Raw genomic sequence first — 25,640 nt, 5'->3', positions numbered from 1 at the left:
AAATATACAAACCCACTTAAATGTTAAAACCAATGCTAAAGATTTGTTTATGTAGTATTAATTTCTCCCTAACTCATCCTTAATAACTGTATGTGTGACATCACATTGAAAATGATAACCAATTGAAAAAGATTTCTGTTAAATTTGTGATTTTTAGAGCCAACATTATTAATTGTAAAAGGTCAGAATTTTGTGTAATACTATTTCATATACACAAATGAATTTTAAGGTAAATACCTTCTAGATGATAAGCTTTTCAGATGCGGTAATGAAGAATCCAGATCAAAGCAGCCTGATTGTGTCTTTCTTTGAGGAACCTAAGGTCAAAGTAATCATTTGTGAAATTTAAAAAAAAAAAGACTATAATTTTTTCTTGAATTGACAATACTTAACAAATGAAAGCTAACTGTATCTTAAAAATAATAAACTTTCTCCCAAAACAGCTTACTTAAGATCATGTTCTTTATTATATACTAGAGGCCTGATGCATGAAAATTCATGTAAGAGTAGGCCTTCCTTCCCCCAGCTGCCAGCACCAGCTTCCCTCCGGCACCCAGGACCCGGGCTTCCCTCCTATGGCCGCCAGCAGGCACCCGGGATCCAGTCTGGCTTCCCTTGGGCCACCGACAGGCACCCGGGACACGGGTTGGCTTCCCTCTGGCCCCGGCTTCATCAGGAAGGATGTCCTGAATGATGTCCGGGAGACATCTGGTCTAATTAGCATATTACCCTTTTGTTAGTATAGATTGTTTTTATGTTCTTATTTTATTAACTAATATGGGAAAAATGGGATTAATAAAAGCACTTTTACTAGGTTTTTTATCATTTTTTAAGACGCAGAACCAGTTTTTTCTAAAACCAAATCCTACATGGAATCCCAATATAATTATAAGATGTTTTTACTTTACATACTCCTGTATTCTGGGAGCAGAAATGAAAGATTTATAGGTTTAAGATAAAAAGGAAAAGAATAACTAAATGGTGATGGGAGCCTGGGTGGGGCCAGCTGTGTTGCTCCTTTGCCCATCGCCACCACGCTGCACATTTCCAAGAACCCTGGGGCTCCACAGCCAATAGATTTGAAAAATACTACACTCTGCAGTTTGAAGCACCATTGTATACCAGATTCCATTTAACACAAACTACTACCTAGATCAAAATATCCTAAAAATGAAAGACCCAAGTGTAAATTAGAATTATGTACAACATGCAAGTTAGATATTTCTAGAATTAATATTAAGTATATACAAGTATCTAAGTGATCAGTCTAATTAGTGACTATAAAGAAACAGATGACACTGAAAATCTAAATAACTTCAATATTTTTTAAATGTGCACAATCTTATCAAACACATTATTTTCAAATATACTTTATTGATTTCAGAGAGAAGGGAGAGGGAGTGAGAGATAGAAACATCAATGATGAGAATATTGAGTGGCTGCCTTCTGCACATCCCCTACTGGGGATCGAGCCTGCAACCCAGGCATGTGCCCTTGACTGGAATCAACCAGAGATCCTTCGGTCCACAGGCCAACACTCTATCCACTAAGCCAAACCGGCAGGGCCAACCTCAATATTTTTGAGAGTTGTGCAAGTACACCATGCAATTTTTTTGGAGTCAGCACTTAATGTGAAATTTTCCATCTAAACTCTCATTCTTCGATTCTAAAAAAGTATCTATCTTTATTTCTTCTAATACTGCATTTTCCTTATTTTATCTAGTCCTCCTTTTAGAATTTCTACGAGACTTATATTGAGCATCTCGTTTTATCCTCCATTGCTGTCATATTTTACCATTCTCTTCCTTTCTATGCATCATTCTAAGTGCTTTCTTTTGTGTTTTTTTCCCTAAGTGCTTTCTTAATATCTGTCTAATCCATTTACTAAATCTCTATTCAGCTTTCTAGTCCACTATTTAATCCACCTGTATGTATGTACACCTGTGCATACTTCAATTATAATAGTTTTTTTTAATATATTTTATTGATTTTTTTACAGACAGGAAGGGAGAGAGATAGAGAGTTAGAAACATCGATGAGAGAGTAACATCGATCAGCTGCCTCCTGCACATCTCCTACTGGGGATGTGCCCGCAACCAAGGTACATGCCCTCGACCGGAATCGAACCTGGGACCTTTCAGTCCACGGGCCGACGCTCTATCCACTGCGTCCAGCCGGTTTTGGCTATAATAGTTTTTTATATTTATAATGTGTTTAGTTCTCTTTCAAATCCACATGCTCTTTCATCTTAACCCCCGTCTTCATCATCCTTTATATCTTAGAATTTTTTTAAAATATATTTTATTAATTTTTTACAGAGAGGAAGGGAGAGAGATAGAGAGGTAGAAACATCGATGAGAGAGAAACATCGATCAGCTGCCTCCTGCACACTCCTCGCTGGGGATGTGCCCGCAACCAAGGTACATGCCCTTGAGCAGAATCGAACCCGGGACCTTTCAGTCCGCAGGCCGACGCTCTATCCACTGAGCCAAACCGGTTTTGGCTCTTAGAATATTTTAAACAATTACTTTTAACTCTCTTTTCAGGTTGCTCTGATAGCAGGATTCCTAAATGTGAATTCCCCCATTTCTTGCTCCTTCTGATTCTTTTAAGGTGCTTTGTAGTGTTTTTCCTCTGAGATAATCTTGAACAAGAGTTATTTTCCAGGAAAATAAATCCTTGGTGCCATGGGGTATAGATGTGGAATAGTTTCGTGTTTCTTCTGCTAGGACTCAATGGATTTTACAGGTTTCAATTTAGTCTATGGTTATTTCTTAGCTAGATGTTTCTGAACCTCACAGACAGCACAAATTCAGAACTACCCTGAGTGGCTTAGGTTTAAGTCAAAATTCTTTTGGGGGATTATTTTCCCACCCACTATACGCCTCCCTGGTGCACCCTTAAATAAACAGGTGATTTTCCCCTCCTCTCCCAGTTCTAGAAGGTAGTTCACCCCTGTTTCTAGTTTTGTGAGGAGTTTGGTTTTCAGGACCCAGCTATGACTGGAGCAGATTTGCCGCCTTGACTCCTGTCCCACGAAGGCCATTAAACCCTAGCACTCTCTTCAGTTCAGATATCCGAGAGGGCCGTAATTTGTCCAAGTTAGTACTCAGAGGTGTACCTTTCTTGCTGTTACACTGTATTATGTATTTACAAGTTGTGCTGTCTGATCCAGGATTTCTGTGTTTGGGAAGGAGGAGGCGGTCTTCCTGTATCAGCTCAGTGCACCGTATTGAATGGAGTCTATAGTGCTTTTCACACCAGAGTGCTGCTGATAAATGACTGGCAAACATTTCAGATATTTGCAATTTCTAAATATGAGATCAAAGGAAAATACTTACAGGACTTGAAAGAAGAGGCAAGCCAGTCCGAGGATGAAAGGCTCTGGTTACGGTTCCATCCAAGGAATGAAAATTATGTTTCCGCCAGACAGTTGAATGTTTCAGTGGTATAGTTTTCTGCTAGGAAAAGAATTAGATTTCGATAGTGATTTTTTTTATGTTAGACTTATTTCTACTATGTATTGAGGTATTACATCCTTGGCGGTGAAGTTAATAATGATCTATATATCCGTATCTTTACACACACACACTTTAATCAGAAAACAATGTCTAAGCTTTTTCTAAGATGCTAAATAAACTCAAAGAAAGTATTCTAAAGAAAGTATGTTCAAATACCTTATCAACATATGGTCATATTTATAAATACTTGGATTCTAGCATCTAGTAAGGTAATATTTGATTCTGTTTATTTGTGAAAAAACTCACAGGTAGGAAAAATAGCATAATATTCTAAAATATAAACCTATGTACATATCAAGAGGCATTCTCAGAGGATATAAGTTGGTGGGGAATGATATAGCAATATAATAAACATAAATTTAAAAATATATCTAATACAGTCACAGTACCATGTTTTTGAAGTGATACAGGAAATAGGCTAATTCTTAAGAATCTAAGTAAGTTTATACCCAAAGATCAAAATTTCATAAAAACACACGAATAAAAATCAGAAAAGACTAATTTGGGTTCTAACTCTACCATTTACTAGCTTTGTGATGTTGGGCAAATTAACTTAACCTTTCCAGGTTTTGGGTTCTCATTTGTAAACTGGAGTTAATAACAGAACATAACCTTGGCCGGGTAGCTCAGCTGGTTAGAGCATCGTCCCGATAAGCCAAGGTTGCAGGCCCGTACACTGACAGAACAATTGATCAACAATAAGTTAACATAAATTTTATTTATGACTCCTATTTACTCTCCAGCAATTGTTCATAATATTGAAATAAACAAAAAAGGGGCAACAGAAAGAATGTACCTAGCATTTGCTCTTCAGTGAGTGGGTTATTTGCAATGAAATTAATACTAGTTCTGTAGCAGGATTATTACATCAACTTATATGTTCTACAGATAATGGGCACCTTGCGCCTTATAACTAGACCTCCTGTAAAGAAAATCCACACCATAACAGATGTTTAAGAATTATATTTGAAATATTAGACATTACTTACCAACACCTCTGTATTTTTCAGTTGTTCACATGTAGACAAACAGCCATTTACACTCTTTCTCTGAGGACAGTTTTGAAATTTTTCATCAGTTGGATCTTCTTTCTTATCCTGTTCGTTTTTTAATTGGTCTTGTCTTCTGCATTTGAAATCTTCCTTATCCTTATTGAGATAATTTTCTATACTATTAAGTTGCATATTTTGCTCATATGTTGTAGGCCTTTTTGAGTCTTTATTTGAGCACTTGTTCTCACGTTTGTTCAAATACCCAGACATTTCCAATGTAGTAACTTCTATTTTTGAGTCATTATTTTTGGGCTTATCAGATTGGTGATTGTTAAAAGATTCTGGGCTACAATTTTCATTTTGAATTATTTTTTCCTTATTCTTATTTGTGCAAATCTGTTTGTCAACACCATGGCCATTTGAATACCGTTTATCAATTCCATTGCTAATTTCTTGCTCCTTAAATTGACACTCAGAAAGTGTATTTTCCAACCTGATTGTCAAAACTAACTTATCTTCTTTGCAATGAGACATATTTGAGGGAGCCGATAAACTAGTGGCTTTGTTCTGTATCCCCTGAAATGTACTTTGGATGTCTTCACTAGGATTGTCCTGATACAGATTTCTTCTCATTTGAGGTTTCGAAGAGGACTTGACTTTACTATTGCATTTAAAAGAACTAAGAGATTTAGTAGGTATTAAGCTTTCCCCTTCATTGCAGTCTTCTAATAAGGAACATTTTGTATTAGAAATGGAAACAGAGGCATCATCCTTGTTTTTCTTCAACAAATTTTTGTCTTCATATGAACTCCTAAACACTTTAGAAGGAACCAAAGTAGAGTCATGAGCGTTGAACGATTGCCGGGGTATACGTGATGCTGCTGGATCAATGTGCTCCAAGTGCTGAGCAATCCTTGCAATCACATCTTGCCGCTCCTGGAGTAATGAGCCTATTAAAGGGTTAGTCTCCCTGACAGACCGATGAGAGTAAAGACCATTAGCAGTACAAGTTTCACTTCGAGGAATTTCTGGTTTTACTCGGATCTTCCTCTCACTGCTGTCTTCTGAGGAGGTAAGCTCTGGACTACCGAAAGAAATGGAGAAAGTCTCTTTACATTTTCTCACATTTTCATTTTCTTGTGAAACCCGGAAAAGTTTTGAATTAACTGAACTAGACTCTTGAGTATGAAACACAGGTCCAGAAACATGTGAACTGCTTGGATCACAATGGATCAAATGCTGAGCAATTCTTGCAATAACTTCTTGTCGATCCTGAATTAAAGAGCATACTAAAGAATTAGTCTCACCAACTGACTGCCAGGAACTCTGGCGACTGGGGACACTGGAATCAATCATTGAAAATGATTTTAAAGTCCTCACTGATGTTTCATGTGACTTTTTATCTCCTGTACCACTGAAGCCCACAATATTGGCTTGACAAGTTCCATAGTCAGATTTACTGCCAGGGCCTGGATACAGTTTGCCATTTTTGACAGCCGCAGTGTATTCTGGAGGGGTGCCACTTTTTGCATGTAATACACTTTCAGGTGCCACGGTCCAAGTCTGCTTGCTACACGCACGCTGTGAACTGTTCGTACTACACTGTTCTGCTTCATTAGAACTGTGGTGCTGATGGGCTTTAAGTTCATGTTCTTGAATTCCTTTCTCATAAAGGCCAATATTAGTATGAATACTACACGTCAAAATTGGGTAATTAGATTGTCTGGGCAAGGACTGAACACTGACTTTCAAGGCCACATTGTGAGAAACATTGGGAACAGGAAACACATGTTCAATTGGAGTCTGTGAAAAATTCCACTGCAGGTCGACATCAGCAGCACTGATTCTAGAATCACACAGAAAAATATGGACTTCATGGGTTATGAAAATCATTACTGTATATTATTTTTTAAAATTTTAAACAGTCATATACTTATCTTTGTTTGCATTAATTATGATTGAGGTTTTGCTTTTAGCTACTTTGCCATACATGTCATTCTGACAAAACCAACAAAAGAAGTATAGATTATGCTTCAAATACTAGTAGAGATGATCTTCTTTTTAAGAGCGCTAGACCGACCACACAAGCATTAAAGCTCAAGAATATTATAATTTAAAATTACCTGTCAGAGCAGAAAGAATAAAAGGACTTTGTATTTACCACTAAATAATTGGATTCAGCTAATTCTATTGTGCAAGATGATTAAGAGATGCTTATCTCATGGCCACCTACCTAAAGAGACAATTATAGATAGTTGTTCAGCAGTTTGTATGTTTATAGTTATCAAAATGGCAAAAATTAAGAAAGCCTGCCATTACGGAAATTCAGCAGCCCTGAATGTTTTTCTACTTTATTCATAATGGCAGCACTAAGTTCACTGTTGGTTCTATAAATCAAGCATAAAAGTTCTCTGCAAACTATTCCACATCAAATATAACCTGAGAAACAAAACTCATACTGATTCATATCAACATTTCTGTAACTTGTTTTGAGAAAAATGCCAGTAAATTTTATCCACTTATATTTAGAAACGAAAGAAATAAAATACTGAAAAGGTAAAATATCATTCAAGAACTAACCAATGCTCTTTTTGTGCCTACACATACCTGTAAAGAATATTTCGTGGAATAGCACCATGAGAAACACTCAGCCAAGCACTTAACTGAGAAAAAAACACAAATGAGCGGACAGCCAATAGAAGGGTCTTCTCTTCAATAAATCGATCGCCACTCCTAAGGGAAGTAAAAAAAAAAAAAAAAAGCATCATCTAAATGTCAGCAAGTAAGTACAAAATAACTGAGTTTTTGATAGAGAGAAGCTGAAACAAACATACCCCTCAGGATGTCTGCTTTCAAGAGCATAGCAGTAGATTTACCGGTTGTCACTAAGTATCTACCGTTATAACTGTACTAAATTTTACTACATAAATAGAGGGATTCTGAAAAAGTATATATTATTACAATATTATACAAAAAGTTGTGGGAAACCTGATTTACCAAGGACAACTTGAAACTCAGTTGTACAACTTACTGTCGAGGAACCGGCTCCAACACCCATCTTTCTAGTAATAACGCGTCTTGCTTAATCGCAGGGTCGTTGAGGTCCACACCGTCCGTGGTGGGCCCCTCGTCGCTGTAGCAGCAGTCTGGCAGCAGCATCACCTCCACCATGATCGGAAGGCTGTTCTTCCACAGCAGCGTGACCTCAGACCTGGTTCGTCTGGCTTGGCGACACTTCGAGAAAAAGAATATAAGCCAAAGTTCTCAGTAAACCCCACAAGTGTATATTTTACTTTGAAAATTATAATTGTAAAGTACATATCTGTATGAGAAATGAGTCATCAATTGTAGAACTCGCTTAGATTTGCCTATTTAGGTTTCCTCACTAAATAATGAATTCACACTAGTGAGCTCTAAAGCTCAAGGATTAGTTTTGAACAACATTTATGATGCAAATTTTCTGGTGGGGAGGGACATCTTTGCTCTTTCTTGAGGTGGCCTAGCATTGCCTAGTTTGTTAATTACATCATCATTACAGAGGAAGCGAAGACCAAAATATTACTCATTTTCATTAAATGCTCAATATATACAAGATTAAGTTTATACAATATATACCAGTTAAAATTTTTGGACTACATTTAAGAAACTAACTGGGGAAAAAAATCCTTATGGCAAATTAGTACTTACCAAAATAAATATTTTAACCGTATTTTATCCCAAAACATTAATATGATAGCAAAATGCATCCACCCATTTAAAAAAAATATATAGAAATTTTGGTTAATGTGGAGAAAATAATTATTAACATCAGTCCACTAAATAAATAAGAACATAAAGTCGATGAGCCAGGGCTGAGACTCTAAGAGAAAGAAAGCTGAATCAGCAGCAAATAGAATGTTAAACCTGGTGTGTGAGAAGGCAGGTCTGAAATGGGCTGCCCACCTGCCTGCCGATCAGCAAAACTACCCAGTGCCTCCCAAGCTGGTTTAAGAGCCAAGGTTGTTGGCTATGGTCCAGGATTAGGATTTGTTCGTTACGGCCGTGACCGATTTTATATTTAAATGTGGGCACTATAACTGCAGTGTAACAAAAGTGATGACAGAACCTGTGTAGTTTATATAAAAGATAAATAAAAAGCACTCAACACACAATTCTTACCTGGGCCAGCTTGTCACTGCATTCATGTTTGGTGGTTACTGGGTAACAGGACTGTGCTGGAGGGCAATGGAAACTTTCTGAACGACCTTTTACAGAACATTCAGGTGTTCGTCCTTCTGTTATTAACAAGGCCAAGGAGACCAAGAACTCCTCTGCATCATATTCAAAATATTCATCTAGGGTATCTGGTATTTAAAAAAGGAGAGAAATAAAAAACCCCTTGCTTTAATGAACTCTCTTGATAAGAACTCATCTTTTATGTCTAAAATAACTGTCACATTCCATACTCAAGTATATTCACTAACAAGGAATGAAAAGAGAATAAAAATGAGGCAATTAAACTCCTGATTCACAAGGTACACAGAGTCAGGAGATGATGCGTAATTCAAAATTCCAGTTAAGACAAAGCTGGTAAAAATTATGGCATAAAACTGGTTTTATGCAAACTTCAGTTAAAATACCAAAGATTGAGGAATGCCATTTTTAATCCTAAAGATAATTATGTTTTTGGATGTCAAGTATAAGAGTTTTCACACAAAACCCTTCAACACTAGCCAAAGGTTAAAGTGTTTTATTATGTCACCTTTTAGGCTAAGATGTTTTATTACTATTATTAAATACTAGAGGCCTGATGCACGAAATTCGTGCAAGGGCCTTGGCTCCAGCCCCCGCCGCCACGGCCAGAGCCTCTGCTGTCTCTGCCTCAGCACCTGCGCGCTGCGGCTTTGTTCGGAAGGAAGGCTACCCAGAAGGATGTCCAGTCTAATTAGCACATTCCCCTTTTATTATTACAGAGCAGGAAAATATGCAGATCCAGATGCATGCCTCTTCCCCTTTTCTCCCTTCTCCCTTCCTTAACTAGCGCCTTATGTCCGGAGCCCTAACTCTGTGATGTGGACTCTTGTGGCCACAGGGATCTTCTCTGCCTTTCCTAGGCGGTGGTAGCAGTTTCAGGGGGAGAAATGCTATAATTATCCAGCAGGCGGTGCAGGCCTGAACTGCTAGACATAAATTGTGATATTTTTTGGTTACTACGCAGTTCCAAACAATCTAACCTGCAGGTATTTTCACTTATTTTCAGTAATTTTTCAATTCCTTACAAGTGCTCTAATTTTTAAAAACAGATTACTTTCAAAATTTCTATCTTGCTACACAGGTTGAACATGCATGCACATGTACACACACATGTGCACACACAAAATTCAGTTTGTTGTGCAATCCAATTAAGCAACGTATATTTTAAGTATGTGCCTGCTACACTGTGTTAGGCCCCAGGTGGACAGAGTGCTATATTTTACATAGCTCTTAATCTACAAGGGTTTATAATTCAGAGATTATATTAAAGACAAAGAGAAGACTGCAACTTTTAATATATTCCAAAGAAGTTCAGATCATGGTAAAATTTTGCAAAAGAGGTAGTTGTTGAGCAGAACCATGAAAGAAAAAGTGCAACCTGAGTGGAAAATGTGGAAATGGCAGGACTGGAGATGGACTGTGAGCAGCCTTGGAAAGGGAGCCTGGAGAACGCCTACTCACGCAGGCTCACCAGGAAAAGAACGAGCCTTGAATGCCAACTTGATTGAACTGGTATTTTAAGACCATTTAGAAAGTTTCCTTAAATTGACCACTTATAACACCTACAATAAGAGCTAACAATTAGTGACACTGTCAAGGCACTACCAGTTTTAAGTACTTTCTACACATGAACTCGTTTAGTCTTCAGATCATCTCTAGAAGGTGAGAACAATTACCACCCTTTTATGATAGCTGAAGCACAGAGAGGTTAAAGAAGCATCTGTGGCCGAGGCCGGTTTGGCTCAGTGGATAGAGCGTCGGCCTGCGGACTGAGAGGTCCCGGGTTCGATTCCGGTCAGGGGCATGTGCCTGGGTTGCGGGCGCATCCCCGGTGGGGGATGTGCGGGAGGCGGCTGATCGATGTTTCTCTCTCATCGATGTTTCTAACTCTCTCTATCTCTCTCCCTTCCTCTCTGTGAAAAATCAATAAAATATATTTAAAAAAAAAAAAAAAAAAAGAAGCATCTGTGTAAGATCACTGAGCTAAAAAGCAGCAAAGATGGAATTTGAACCTATACAGTCTGGCTCTAGAATCTAGATTCTTAACCACCCCATACATGTCTTCATTCACTCTGGGTATAAATTTTGTTTTTATATACTTTAATATTACGTTTGTAAAATTATAAATGAAAATAATATCTATTCAACATATATTTTAATAATACATTTTTGGAATATTTATGGTATAGAATTAGTTTCCAGGAATAGTACCCTAATCTATATATATAAAAGGCTAATATGCAAGTGTCCCCTTGGGAGTTCAACCAGGAGAATGGGAGTTTGATTGCTCACTATGACATGCGCTGGCCACCAGGGGGAGGTGCAGAACATGGCAGGCAACCAGTGTTGGTGGTGGGGCGCTGAGGGAGCAAAGGAAGGAGGAGGCAGAGGGGTGGGAATCTGATTGGCCCTGATCGCGAGCCAGGCCTAGGGACCCTACCCATGCACTAATTTCGTACACTGGGCCTCTAGTTTATAATAATGTTCCAATGGGGGTGGGGGGGGAAGAGGTCTCTACTTTCAACTCTCCTCCAGGGCCCAATGAGGTCATGCATAAATCAGGCGTTTCCTGTGTTCTCCTGGGACTCACTAAGGTAAATCATGGTGTCCTTCAGAGGGAAGCAAAAGACGTAAAAAGGACTCCATTTAGTCTCTTGCTCTGCTGGTTCTGCAGGTTTTCAAGGCCAGTTCAGGCTTACCTTGGGCTACATGGCATGTTAGCTCCTGGGATATTTCTCTGGGCTCATCCTAGTCCCTTCCTCAGTTTGTGGTATAATTCTGGGGAGCTAAGAACTGTGGCAGAGCAGTGGCTCCTGATCTATGGAATGCTGAGTGGTGCCCAGCTGTCAGCTACTAAGGGTGGCCCACAACCTAACTAATGTCTCATATTTATGTGCTACTTAAAAAAAAAAGTATAGTATTTTTACTGCTGAGAGAAAACTACCCAGTCAGATTAGGTAGGAGGGGGAGGGCATGTGTAAAGGGGAGTATGAGAGAGTGTTTTTGTTGTCTTTTGGGCTAACAGGACCCTTTCCCTCATTATCCTTATGCCTGCAAAACTATAATTCATCTCCAAAGCACTAGCAGGAATGGCTTACTTATACATTAGGAATTATCACATTTAAAGCAATAAAAACTGCATTATTATAAAAAAGCACTTTTGAATAATACAACATATGACTAAAATTGGGTTATTTTGGTCATTATCTCCTCAGATAGTAAACTCCAAAACCATGATCTGAAATCCTTTGAATGACTTAATGAACTTAGCCAAAGTAGTGAATATTTATATGAAATATTTGAAACAAAGGTTAAAGATGACAGCAGTTATCTATTAGTTAGCTATGTAACTGTTACATAAGCATTGCAAGGAACAGTATGAACTATACAATGGTATTATGAAACACATAAAATACTACCTACGTGCATGTGACTGTGTGATGACAACCTTTAGAAATTTGTCAGGAAAAATTTATGGGTGTCTGAATTTTAATTAATGAGAATATTAATCATTAGTCATTAGAAAAGTTGCACAGTTTAAATTTGATAATGCCAACCTCTAAAATACCAGGGAGCAGAGTTTACTGTAAGTAAAGAATATGAATAGCAACTGAGAAATATCATGTCATGCTAAAGAAAGCTCAATAGATATAACTTGATATTTTGATGATATTAAAGACAAACACAACATAACTTACTCCAAAAATCAGTTATGATTTCAGGACCCCTAAAAACAATTTACCTTTACAAAAACAAAGTGTTTCAAATCTAGACAAATGTGGCGAGGCTTACCTACTCGTTACACATTTTACAAGAGATAAATGATTTGGAAACTATAACACTGAAGAAAACAAAGAATTTTATCATGTTCCACAGGCTATGAGAGACAGGTCATTGGGGATTGGAAAGTAATCAATCACAGCATCGTTCGGAGCCCCTCTTCCTCCAAGACCTCCATGAGGACTGTGCTTACGCCACAGTCTGGCTGAGAGCCGTGTCTGGACTTGCTGCTTTTTAGTGACATGCTCGCCTGGCTCTGGAGTTTACCCATATTCTTAAAGTTTGCTATCTTTTCTGTCCAACAAAAAAAGGTGAACAATTTGGCCACTGGAAAAACTGTGAACAATCAGAGTGGATCCACAGGCAAATCCACTCACTTGGGAAGTACATTCTTCATCACAGGGTTCAAGGACAGACTGATAAACAATTGTCAGGGGTGTCATTGAAGGGATTTAAAAATGTTTATACCAGTTTTAAAAAATGGAATAAACGTAAATGTCCAATAATATGGGACTGGCTCAATATACTGTGATACATATCTAAAATAAATCTACTTTTGACAAGATATCTACAGTGTAAGCAAAAACACAATGTTTCATAAGAATGTTGATTATGTGTTCGTGGTATACATAGGCATACATGCACTGAAAGATATACATACTAACAAACTATTATCAGTCCTATAAAGCAAACACACAAACATAAACTGCATTTTATTGTTATTACTAGAGGCCTGGTGCACAAATTTGTGCACGGGTGGGGTCCCACTGGCCCGACCCAATAGGGGCCAGTCAGGGGCGGGGCTGGCTGGGGGAGGCGCCGCGGGTGGTTGGTGGGCTGGCCCCAAACCCGATCGGGGTGGGGGGCTGACTGGGGGCAGGGCCTGCCAGGGGGAGGAGCTGCGGGCAGTTGGCCAGCCAGCCCTGCCCCTTGGTTGAACTCCCGATCAAACTCCCAGTCGAGGGGACAATTTGCATATCAGCCTTTTATTATATAGGATTATTATTATTTAATTGGTTTTAGAGAGAGAGAAACATTGATGTGAGAAACATTGACATGTGCCCTGATGGGAAACAGAACCTGAAACCTTTGGGTGTATGGGACAATGTTCCAACCAACCGAGTCACATCCTCAAGGGCCATAAACTAAATTTGAAATAAATTACTATTCTCTGACTAGGATTAGATAAATGATAAGGCCTATTAATTGAAAAGTGACACATAAATAAAAGCATTACCTAGTGTCATGTACTTTAATTAATTAGTTGTTGTTTTGTAGAACCCCCACTATGTTTGGTTACTTAACATAGGAATTTGTGACCTTCCTCTTTCCTCTTTCCTCTTGGAGCTTGTGGAAGCCTGCTGGGAACAGGGTTTGTAAAACAACAAAGTGTGTGGAAGGCTGAGGTCCAAGGCTATTTTTGCAGGCTCTAAGTGGGGTCTCTGGAACCAGGAGGAGCACATAGCTCTTCTTAAAACTGAAGGTGTTTAGAAATAAGCCAGTCAGAGAAAGACAAATACCATATGATCTCACTTATATGTGGAGACTAATGAACAAAATAAACTGATGAACAAAATAGGAACAGAGGCATGAATAGGATATATGGAATAGACCCACAGCTGTCAGAGGCGAGGGGGTACTAGATGAAGGGATTAACCAAAGAACATATATGTATGACCCATAGACACAGACAAAAGTGTGGTGTTGGCCAGAGGGAAGGGGCAGGGGGCAAGGGCTGGGTGGAGGTGGGCAAAGTGGGGCGTGGGGGGATGGGGACATCTATAATAGTGTAAAGAATAAAATAAAATAAAATAAAATAAAAACAACTGAAGGTGTTTATGCTTGAGATGAAACTGAATTCTATCTAGGCAAGAGATGTGCTTATGTGTACAAGGCAAAGAACAACACAGTGACTCTTGGTGGCAAACCAAACAAAACCAGAGTAACCTGGGGAAAGGTAACCCGTGCTCATGGAAACAGTGGCATTGTTTATGTCAAATTCCAAAGCAACTTTCTTGCTAAGGCCATTATACACAGAATCCGTGTAACGCTGTACCCCTCAAGGATTTAAAATTATTGAAAAGCAAGTAAATACAAGTGGATATGTTCTATTATAATATATATATATATATATACATATACATATACATATACATATACATATATATATGAATTTATGAAGGCATACATGGGGAATTGTGAAGCATACAAGTTCTAGTGTTAAAAACTGGAACTTAGCAGTCTAAAAAGAGAGTAAAAGAAACACTTCTTTTACTCTCTTTGTAAATATAAACTTAAAAAAAACTCTCACCAAAATACGTTTATTGATTTGAGAGAGAGAAACACCAATTGTTTGCCTCTTATATGTGCCCCAACTGGGGATCCAACCCACAACCTAGGTATGTGCCCTGACAGGGAACTGAATCCATGACCTTTTGGTATACAGGATGATGCTCCAATCGAGTCACACTGGCCAAGGCTTAAGAATAATTTTTAAAAAAAATTTAGGTGAAGGCTAGACTCTCATATTGATGAGAAACATATATGGATGGATCTGAGGATAGGTGTTAAGAATTAGCAGAAGAGGTTATGCTCAAAGAATAGGACTTTCAGTTGACTTAACAAGTATGTAGTAGGTATGAAGACTTCATTTATTCAACAAATATTCATCATACACCTACTGTGTGCCAGGCACTTTCCTAGATACTGAGAATTGGAGCTTACATTCTAGTGGGAGCAGAGAAAAACAAATTAATAAGAAAAAATCAGATGGTGCTAAGTGCTGTGCCATCATTGTCAAAAGGGTGATGTGAGAGTGATGTATGAATGCTGTATACTGAGTATTCAGGGGAGGCTTTTCTGAGCAGATAATATTTAAGCTGAGATTTGAACAAGAAGCTAGCCTTTTGAAAAATAGGGGAGAGAGTATTCTGAGCAGAGGGTGTAAGGTGAGAATGAATGGGTAACGTGTCTGGAACTCAAAGGAGGTTGAGAGCGGCTGGAACGGCAGTGGGAGAGAGGGAAAGTGGGAGGACATGAAGTTTAGAATGGTGGCCAGGGACTGGATTGGATAGGGTATTGAAGCTACAGGGGGTTTAGATTTTATCCCAAATGCCACGGGAAGCCACTGAAGGGTTTTAAGTAGAGAAATGGTATGATCTGGCTTACATTTTAAAACCATCACCCTGGTTGCTATCTATAATAATCTATAATAATAAAATCATAATATGCTAATTAGACGGGACAGCCAAATGACCTTCCAGACGAAGCCGGGGCTCTGAGGGCCGAGCCCCTTGCATGAATTTTGTGCATCGGGCCTGTAGTGTTGACAATAAAACAGGAAAAAGGTTCCAAGTAGGTAGATATAGTAGTTAGGAGGTCACTGTAGTCGTGAAGGGTTGGGGTATAGTTTTGGGAATCATTGGCATTTGGAAAGTGTTAAGAGTCAAGAGTTACCCAGAGGAATATGTAGGAAACTCCTAATAGAGCCTGGGGCCCTCCAATAAGAACCAATTGGGTAGATGATGAACCACTACAAGCAGCTGTCAAATATGGTATCTTGAAAGACACAAGAAAAAAAAATTTTTCAAGGAGGGTGTGGTTAATGGAATCAAACACTGGTGAGGTTTAACAAAATATAAACAAAGAAGAGGCCACTGGATTTGACAATAAGGAAGTCATTGGTGACCTTGACAACAGTGATCTCAGTAGATGGTGATGATGGAAGCTTGGACAGATGTCAATTATTGTCAATTATTGTGAATCGTCAATTATTCTGAAGGGTATAGACACAAAAGCCTACTTTCCCTAGTATTCTTTGAACACAATGGCCATTCATGTATCACAATAGCCCTTTCTATAAAAGCAAGATAAGTATTAAATATGCAATATCATCATTCTTACAAATTTGTTGCCAAACCCTAAAATAGAAAAAAAAAGATGTTCCCTTCTAAGTCTATGGGATAGGGGCAGGAGAGCCTCCCTATGGCCATGAAATCCATTCACTAAATCTTACTAATGTGTTTTTTAAAGTTGTCTTGGGTTTCAATACTTCCTTTTTAACCTCAAGACAGTTACCTAGTTAGGCTCTTATTGCCTCACAACCTGAATTACTACAACAGCCTCCTAGCTACTGAATCCAAGGTAAACTCTTAAGCCTGACACGAGGGCACTGACAGATTCAGGTGTGAACGGTGCAGCTTGGAATTAATCACAGGTGACCCCACTTAAGACTCCACCTTCGAAGTCTCAGTGGTCTCCCCCTTTGCTTCCTCATCTCATCTTTTACTGCTCCCTACATGCTCCCTCTGTTCCAGTCCAAATGTTCCCTACATGACACTCTACTCATTTCCACCTGGTACCATTGCTTACTCTATTTTAGCTATTAAACACGCCTTCCTCCTCTCCTTTCCACCAATGAGGAGCTTTCTGAAGAGCTTTCCTGACTCCCTGTTTTTTTCACAAAAGACTTCTTTCCAAACCCATTTCCACACTGATCTTTCACTTACTTTGCACTCCTCCCCAGAACTCACGTAAGCAATCTAGGCTATCAAGGGTTACTTCACGGTGCTGGCGCACAACCTTAAGGTCATGAATTTCACCACCATGTGGGTAAGTTTCACTCTGTCCCACGGACAGATTGTACTGCTAACTTCAGCCAACCTTCTTGCAAACTTGGGGCACGGATCACAAGTGACCGTGAAAAAGGAAAGGACAGGTCAGTGCAAATCCACCATCACTTCCGGAAAAACTCAGCATGCCCACAAGCTCCCACCCTTTTCTTTATAATAATATTCTTAATATTTCATAGATGCATAGGAGTTAAAGTCTACATACATTGAAATATTTTTGGTTTCTAATCTTATGTTTCAATCTCAGAGTTATATGTGGTGTGTTTCTGTTTTGACTGAGAAAAGGATCTTAGAAATCATGTAGCCTAATCTACCTTAATTCTAGAAGAAGAAAATAAGGTACAAAGACATTAATTTTCGTGTTCAAAGCTGTCTATTGCAAGCTAGAATCCAGGTTTCTTCACTTCTTGACTTATATACCATGAGAAGTCCTTAAGCAGAGAGTAAAATCCAATGTTGACTTTAGTGACAAGTGCAAAAAATAGTGGCTGCGGCTGTGAACAAAAGGGCAATTTTAAATGTGCACTATTATTTTATGAATATTTGTTGCACATAAATATTTTCACGTACAGAATAGTATCTTCAAATACAAAAATATTCTTTACTTTTTTTGTTAAGCAACAAAAAAATAAATTGAATTTTAAAAAATACTTAGCACTCTATTATGAAAAAAGCAAAGTGATCTGCACACAGATGTATGACAGACTGACTTTTAAAAGCAACTTTCTGGACATGCATGTGGTTTGTTTGAATTCAACCAAATATTTCTGCTGTACATTAACATTATACAATAACCGCTGAAGTGAAAATTATGATTAAAGCATTGCAATGTTCTGAGGTGCCATCTGAAAATCTAAATCATATGCATGCTTTTAATAACAATCTATCTCTGTGAAAACTGGCTCTAAATTTAAATTGTCACATAATCCAAACATTCAATTTAAACAAAGATGATCACCATCATTTTGAGTTGTGAAGTGTTTCATCGGGTGCTTCTTCAGCTTAATTCTCATGATGTAGCGTAGAGTAACAGTTAAGAGCATGAACTGTGAGCTCATGCAATCAGCTCTGCTACTTGCCAGTTGTTCCGCTTTGTACAAGTTATACAACCTCTCTTTGCCTCAGTTTTTTTAATGTATTAAATGGGGGATAATAAGTATCAACCTTCAGAGGGTAGTTACAAGAATTGAGTTATTATTTATAAAACGTTTAGGATATTGCCTGGCACCTATGAGCACCACATAAGTGTTTGTTATATTTAAAATAAGAATAAATGCAATGATGTGGTGTCTTTCTCTTACTTTCAGATGAGGAAAAATTTGTAAAATCATTTGCCCAAGGTCACACACATTATTAGTAACTGGAAAACCTTCTCTAGGGGAAAGTTCTTAATTCTCAATTACAGAAGCTCATATTTTTCATTTCACACAAAAGTTACTCAAGAGTCTACCCTACCAACTCAGGGCATAGATTCTAGAAAGCAGCTTAGACAGACATATTTTCAAGAATTCCTGGTAGTAAAAGAATTTAAATAGCGATTCTTTTCTTTCTGTCTGTCTTGCCTGTTTAAAGCCCTCTCAGTTTAGATATTATGGAAAAGGCCTAGATCACATATGGTTCCAGAAACAGCAAGAGGATATCCCACTTAGAAACATTATCCTCAGAATGCTTGGAAAAACTGTACAATTACATCTGCTTATAAATAAAGCATTTCAAAGTTCTGTTTTGTGCATAAAAGCACTTAGAGTTAATTAAAACCAAGCTTGGTCCCTTTATCATCAAAGAAAACTGAACCGCTTCTGTGAGCAAAAAGGCAGGAGTAAGATTTTAAAAAAAAAAAGGCTGAGACTTGGCTTTTGTAGAAATTCAGGAATTACAGAACTAAAAGGAACCTTCAAGAGCATGCATTTTTAGTAACTTATAGTGAGGAAATCGGACTTCAGAGAGGTAAAGATATTGCTCAGACACACACAGCAATAACAACAACACGAGGCCTTAAACCAGATCTGTGTGTGTAAAATGTTAGAAATTTGAGGACTTATTTCCAAATCTCATCTAGTCAGCCTACCTAAATTCTTTCACCCTACTAGTGCAATTCCAATTCTGACCCAGGGAGGAATCATGGGTGGAAAATCAGCCTTAGGTATTTGTTGACTTGGTATCCAGGTCATTCTTGCTGCTCACTCTGTATCAGTTAGCCGGCCTCTGAACGTCAATTCTGCTTCTAGTATAAAACATCTTGGTGTCTAATTCCCAATCCTTGTGAATCCTAACTGGACCTCCAGACTACATGGCTACTAGTCCGCATTCTTGCCAGAATGCTTTCTCTCTCTGCTCGGATAACCGGTCTGGACCTTATTTTTTGCCACTGAGGCACAGGTGCTTACCCACCTCAGGTATGTTTCCTCAATATCTATTGTATCTAGTATGGATTCTGATAGGCCATGGGCACCCAAATTAAATCTGACACATTGAAGGTTGCAAGAGAAGAGTTGTGAATGAGTTAGAAAACACCAAAGAGGGAAGCAGGAGTTAAAGGCATTAAAAGGAGTTCAAGAATACACTGTTACAAAGTGAATATTTTCCAATGGAGAAGTTGAAAACTCTTCAAACTTCTTTTTAGTCCCGGATTTCAGTGAAACTTCAAGTCAAGCGGGAAGCAGAAGCAAAGAGAAATTCTCTCATAAGCTTCATGTGTTCCCACTCCAGGCATCACACAACTGTAATTTAGGCTGTTTGTCTCTAATTAGACTGTAAACTCTAGGTGTGAAGGAGCCTATTCATCGTTCTATTTACCAGTGCCTAGGACAGTGCCTGGCATATAGGAGAGCCAATGAATACATAAACAAAATGAATGTATGCTTTCGTGTAGTTATACAGCTAATTAAAAGACTTCAGCACTTGTATATTTACTTCAGATCTATATGTAAGCATGACCAACTGTGAAGAATGCAGATGTTATAGGACAGGTAAACTCAGGTTATTAGCCCTATAACCCATGGCAGACTGCAGGTGGTCAAAACATCAGACAATGTACAGGAAGTTCTTTTAACTTCTATTTTACTATGTTTTTTTAAAAAATAATTTAACTTATTCACACTGATATTTTAATAAATATGTTAACCCCTCCCCTCGACATACAGGCCCCACTAAAATGATATTACGTATGTTCCTGGACTTTAGTCAACAGTGTCTCAAGAGAATTCATTTTCTTAATTCCAGTTTGAAAGCTAGTTCTGTCATCTGATAATTTCTCCTCTAAAATGCTGAAAGCAGGTAATTTTGCGGTCTTGTAAATTTCATCACACTAAATCTCACAGAAACTATAGAAGCCTTTGCTAATCCCCAAACACAAATTCTCTATCATGAATAATTAGCACTAGTATAACCAATAGAAATGAATGAAAGAAAAACAGGCTTAGTGACTGGACATGTGGGAATTGGGAATTTCAATGATTTTCAATGCTATGAAACGTTTGTTAAATTTTTCTAACACTGCTGCTCATTTTGTAGGCATTCTATCAGGCCCAGACTAGTGTTTTGCAAATTTTATAAGTAGGTTTATAATTGTGAGTACACGAAACAGTGTATTTTAGTATTATTATTTATTAATTACTAGGGGCCCGGTGCACGAAATTCGTGCACTGGGTGTGTGTGGGGAGGGGAGTGTCCCTCAGCCCAGCCTGCCCCCTCTCACATACTGGGAGCCCTCAGGCGTAGACCCCCATCACCCTCCAATCACAGGATCGGCCCCTTGCCCAGGCCTGATGCCTCGGCCAGAGGCATAGACCCCCATCACCCTCCGATCGCCTGATCGGCCCCTTGCCCAGGCCTGACGCCTCCGCCAGAGGCATAGACCCCCATCACCCTCCGATCGCCTGATCGGCCCCTTGCCCAGGCCTGACGCCTCCGCCAGAGGTGTCAAGCTTGGACAGGGGACCCCCATCTTCCCCCGATCACTGGCTCTGGCCCCCGCCCAGGCCTGAGGCCTCTGGCCCAGGAATCATGCCTGGGCAGGGGACCCCCATCTCCCTCTGATCGCTTGCTCCACCCCCCGCCCAAGCCTGACGCCTCTGACCCAGGCTTCAGGCCTGGGCAAGGGGACCATCATATCCCCCCAATCCCCGGCTCCACCCCCCACCCAGGCCTGATGCCTCGGCCAGAGGAGTTGACCCTCATCACCCTCCGATCACCAATCACCGGATCGGCCCCTTGACCAGGCCTGAGGCCTCTGGCAGAGGTGTCAGGCCTGGGCAGGGGACCCCCAGCTCCCCGCGGTTGCAGGCTCCACCCCTGCCCAGGCCTAACGCCTCTGGCTGAGGCGTCCGGCTCGGGGAGCGGGGACCCGCAGCTGCAGCGGCCCCGCGATCGTGGGCTCCGCTTTAGGCCCAGGCAAGGGACCCTTAGCTCCCGGGACTGCCAGCTTCGACTGTGCCCAGCTCCCATCGCTGGCTCCACCCCTATTTCCTGCTATCACTGGCCAGGGCGGCAAAGGCGCCTGATTCTCCGATCATGGCTGGGGGGCAGGGCAAAGGCGTTCCCAGGGCCGCCTTTGCCCTGCCCCCCAGCTCTTAGCTCCCCCCTGGGTTTCCGATCACTGTCAGTGGCAGGGGGCTTCTTCCTGCTTTCCCTTTCGCCTCCCTGCATTGTGCCTACATATGCAAATTAACCGCCATCTTGTTGGCAGTTAACTGCCAATCATAGTTGGCAGTTAACTGCCAATCATAGTTGGCAGTTAATTTGCATATAGCCCTGATTAGCCAATGAAAAGGGTATCGTCGTACGCCAATTACCATTTTTCTCTTTTATTAGATAGGATTGTATTCTTTTTCATACCAACAGCTGAAAACCTACATTTGCTCTCCTGTATATACAAAATTTTAAGAGAACCTAAGAGAATTCTAGAAGCCTAGAAGGCACTCCTTTGACATGAGCTATGACAGTCCTTTTGTACTCAGAATCAAGCCACACTGAGTTCCTATGTTCTCTAAGTTACTTACAGCCAAGTAACAGTATAAGTACTCACCCTCTCCCACCTTCACAAATACTGCCTAATATAAAACAACAATTTTCTACCAATTAGAATTTGTTTACCATCAATATTTACTACTGTAATAAAAAATACAATGCTATATAGTTTTAAAAATACTATTGTAGATTATAGCAAAACTTTTCAAAAGGCATATATTTTATGTCATTTAAATGGCTTGGGTGATTATATTATAAATAGATTAAAAGCTTACATGACTAAGAAATATGGCATTTATGATTAGTATTTACATATCTTCCATTAAAATTATTTTAACTAAAAATGCTGCAAAACTGAAAAAGGAACAAAGACCAGATAGGACAAATAGAAAGGAAATGGTAAGATACCATCCATAGCAATAATAACCTTCAATGTGAATGGTCTAATTAAAAGCAGAGATTATCAGAATAGATTAAAAAGCAAGACACAATTACATACCACCTAAACAAAACCCACTTTAAATATAGACATAAATTGGTTGAAAGATGAAGATTGGAAAGATATATCATGTTAGCATTAATCAAAAAAAGCTGGAGCCCGGCCGGTGTGGCTCAGTGGTTCAGCATCGACCCGTGATCCAGGGTCACCACTCAATTTCCAGTCAGGGCACATGCTTGGGTTGTGGGCTCAATCCCTAGTAGGGGGTGTACAGGAGGCAGCCAATGGATGATTTTCTCTCATCACTGATGTTTTTATCTGTCTCTCCCTCTCCCTTCCTCTCTCTGATATCAATACAGATATATTTTTTAAAAATATCCTATATAATAAAGGGTAATATGCAAATAGACTGAACGGCAGAACAACTGAACAACCAAAGCATAATATGCTAATGATATGCTAAGGCTGCTCAACTGCTCGCTATGATGTGCACTGACCACCAGGGGGCAGATGCTCTGACTGGTAAGTTAGCTTGCTGCTGGGGTCCAGCCGATCGGGACTGAGAGAGATGGGCCAGACACCCCTGGACCCCTCCTGCTGTCCCTCCCCAGCCTGATCGTGCACCGGTGGGGTCCCTCAGCCTGGCCTGCACCCTCTTGCAATCCAGGACCCCTACGGGGGATGTTGGAGAGCCGGTTTCAGTCCGATCGCACAGGCCACTCCCCTTGGGAGGGTGCCAGATGAAGGCTCATGGCTGGCAAGAGCTGCTGTGGCAGCTTGAGCCTCTCCCAATCGTGACTGATTGGGTGTGAGCCCACAACAGGCACAGTGGGGCCGGGATGAGTGGGAGCGGCAGGTAGAAGCTACAGGCGGCATTGGACTGTGGGTTTCGGCCTGATCCTTGCAGGCCACCCAGAGGGACCCCACCTGTGCACGAATTCGTGCACTGGGCCTCCGGTTATAAGTAAAAGAAATAAAGCTGAAGTAGTTGTATTAATATCAGATGAAATAGACTCTGGGTAAAGCACATGATGTTGTGAGTGATAATGATGGCCATTTCATAATGGTAATGAGGCCAATCCATCCAAAGAGCATAATAGCCCTAAACTTTTTTGCACCTAATAAAATAGCTTCAAAACGTATAAAGTAAAAACTGATAGAACTATAAGGAGAAATAGATGACCCGCAATTTTATTTGGAGATTTCAACACACTCCCCTTTTCAATAGTCAATAGAACAAGAAACAGAATTTCAGTGAGAATATAAAAATGAACAGTTCCATCAACCTGACCTAACTAGCATTTACAGAACACTTTACTCAACAAAAGCAGAGTGCAGATCTTTAATAGGCACACACAATACATTTAACAAGACAGACCATATTCTGGGCCATAAAACAAGTCTCAATATGTTTAAAGGATTTAAATCATCCAAAGTGTGTTCTCCAACCACAATGGAATTAAATTATAAGTCAGTAAGAGAAGGATATCTGGAAAATCTCTAAATATTTGGAAACTAAATGACTGGTGTGATTTTAATAGTCACTGGACCATCCATTTACTCTGAAGTGAGGTTACCAAGTGCTACGGACTGAATAGTGTTCCCCTAAAATTCATGTTGAAACCCTAGCCCCCAAAGCAGCTGTATTTGGAGATAACAGCTTTCAGGAGGTAATTAGGACTAAATAAGGTCATTATAATTCTATAGAACTGGTGGCCTTATAGGAAGCAGAAGAGAACCCTCTCCCTCTCTCTCCAGGCACATGCACCCTGGAAAAGCTCTATGAGCCCACAGCAAGAAGGCCTCTGCCTGCAGGCCAGCAAGAGAACCTTTACCAGAAACCAAATCAGCTGTCAGTCTGATCATGGACTTCCCAGCCTCCATAACTGTGAGAAAATGAATTTCTGTTGATTAAGCCTCCAGTCTGGTATTTTGTTATGGCAGCCCAAGCTGACCAATACAACAAAGCTAAAAGTCAGGAATGTGGCTCCATATTTCCGGTCATTCCTGAAACTGAGAGGAAGCAGTCTTGTACTTAGCTCCAGATTTCTGGAAAAGGCATGCTGCAGCCTGTGCCTAGAGCCTGGATGTTTTCAATTAATAAAAGAGGGAGTGAAAATACCGGGCATAAATGGGTTTCCAGAAGCCTTGCACTTGGGAGATTATGGGGTTAATAAAGTAAGAGTTCATTTCTTTTTTTTTTAATTAAATCTTTATTGTTCAGATTATTACATTTGTTCCTCTTTTTTCCCCCCCATAACTCCCCTCCTCCCAGTTCCCGCCCCACCCTCCCCCCTCACTCCCCACCCACTGTCCTCATCCATAGGTGCACGATTTTTGTCCAGTCTCTTCCCACATCTCCCACACCCCTTTCCCCCCCAAGAATAGTCAGTCCATTCCCTTTCTATGTCCCTGATTCTATTATAATCACCAGTTCATTCTGTTCATCAGATTATTTATTCACTTGATTCTTAGATTCACTTGTTGATAGATGCATATTTGTTGTTCATAATTTGTATCTTTACCTTTTTCTTCCTCTTCCTCTTCTTAAAGGATACCTTTCAGCATTTCATATAATCCTGGTTTGGTGGTGATGAATTCCTTTAGCTTTTCCTTATCTGTGAAGCTCTTTATCTGACCTTCCGTTCTGAATGATAGCTTTGCTGGATAAAGTAATCTTGGTTGTAGGTTCTTGGTATTCATCACTTTGAATATTTCTTGCCACTCCCTTCTGGCCTGCAAAGTTTCTGTTGAGAAATCAGCTGACAGTCATATGGGTATTCCCTTGTAGGTAACTGAGTTTCTTTCTCTTGCTGTTTTTAAGATTCTCTCTTTATCTTTTGCTCTTGGCATTTTAATTATGATGTGTCTTGGTCTGGTCCTCTTTGGATTCCTTTTGTTTGGGGTTCTCTGCGCTTCCTGGACCTGTAAGTCCATTTCTTTCACCAGGTGGGGGAAGTTTTCTGTCATTATTTCTTCAAATAGGTTTTCAATATCTTGGTCTCTCTCATCTTCTGGCACCCCTATAATTCTGATGTTGGTACGCTTGAAGCTGTCCCAGAGGCTCCTTACACTA

General features: G+C 39.8%; 1 protein-coding gene across 10 annotated transcripts in view; it reads right to left on the bottom strand.

Annotated features, from left to right (window-relative positions):
- The window catches only part of ATOSA (atos homolog A), an 83,014-nt gene that overhangs the window by 15,987 nt on the left and 41,387 nt on the right, over nucleotides 1-25,640 (bottom strand). For 7 of the 10 annotated variants that reach the window (XR_009453452.1, XM_059700884.1, XM_059700874.1 and 4 more), the window contains 6 exons: nucleotides 8,672-8,856; nucleotides 7,545-7,747; nucleotides 7,121-7,246; nucleotides 4,511-6,359; nucleotides 3,342-3,461; nucleotides 238-317 (listed from right to left, as the gene is read on the bottom strand). Coding sequence is in view for 9 of the 10 variants with exons in the window: in XM_059700884.1 (XP_059556867.1) it covers nucleotides 238-317; nucleotides 3,342-3,461; nucleotides 4,511-6,359; nucleotides 7,121-7,246; nucleotides 7,545-7,747; nucleotides 8,672-8,856 (2,563 nt within the window). In the remaining variant the exon portion in view is untranslated. The remainder of the gene's footprint in view (nucleotides 1-237; nucleotides 318-3,341; nucleotides 3,462-4,510; nucleotides 6,360-7,120; nucleotides 7,247-7,544; nucleotides 7,748-8,671; nucleotides 8,857-25,640) is intronic. The other 3 variants (XM_059700855.1, XM_059700836.1, XM_059700897.1) reach the window with 2 other exon arrangements.

The sequence above is a fragment of the Myotis daubentonii genome, chromosome 1 (assembly GCF_963259705.1).
Source record: "Myotis daubentonii chromosome 1, mMyoDau2.1, whole genome shotgun sequence".
Taxonomy (NCBI): domain Eukaryota; kingdom Metazoa; phylum Chordata; class Mammalia; order Chiroptera; family Vespertilionidae; genus Myotis; species Myotis daubentonii.
Note: the sequence above shows the minus strand (reverse complement) of the source record. Positions and strands in the feature narration are given on the sequence as shown.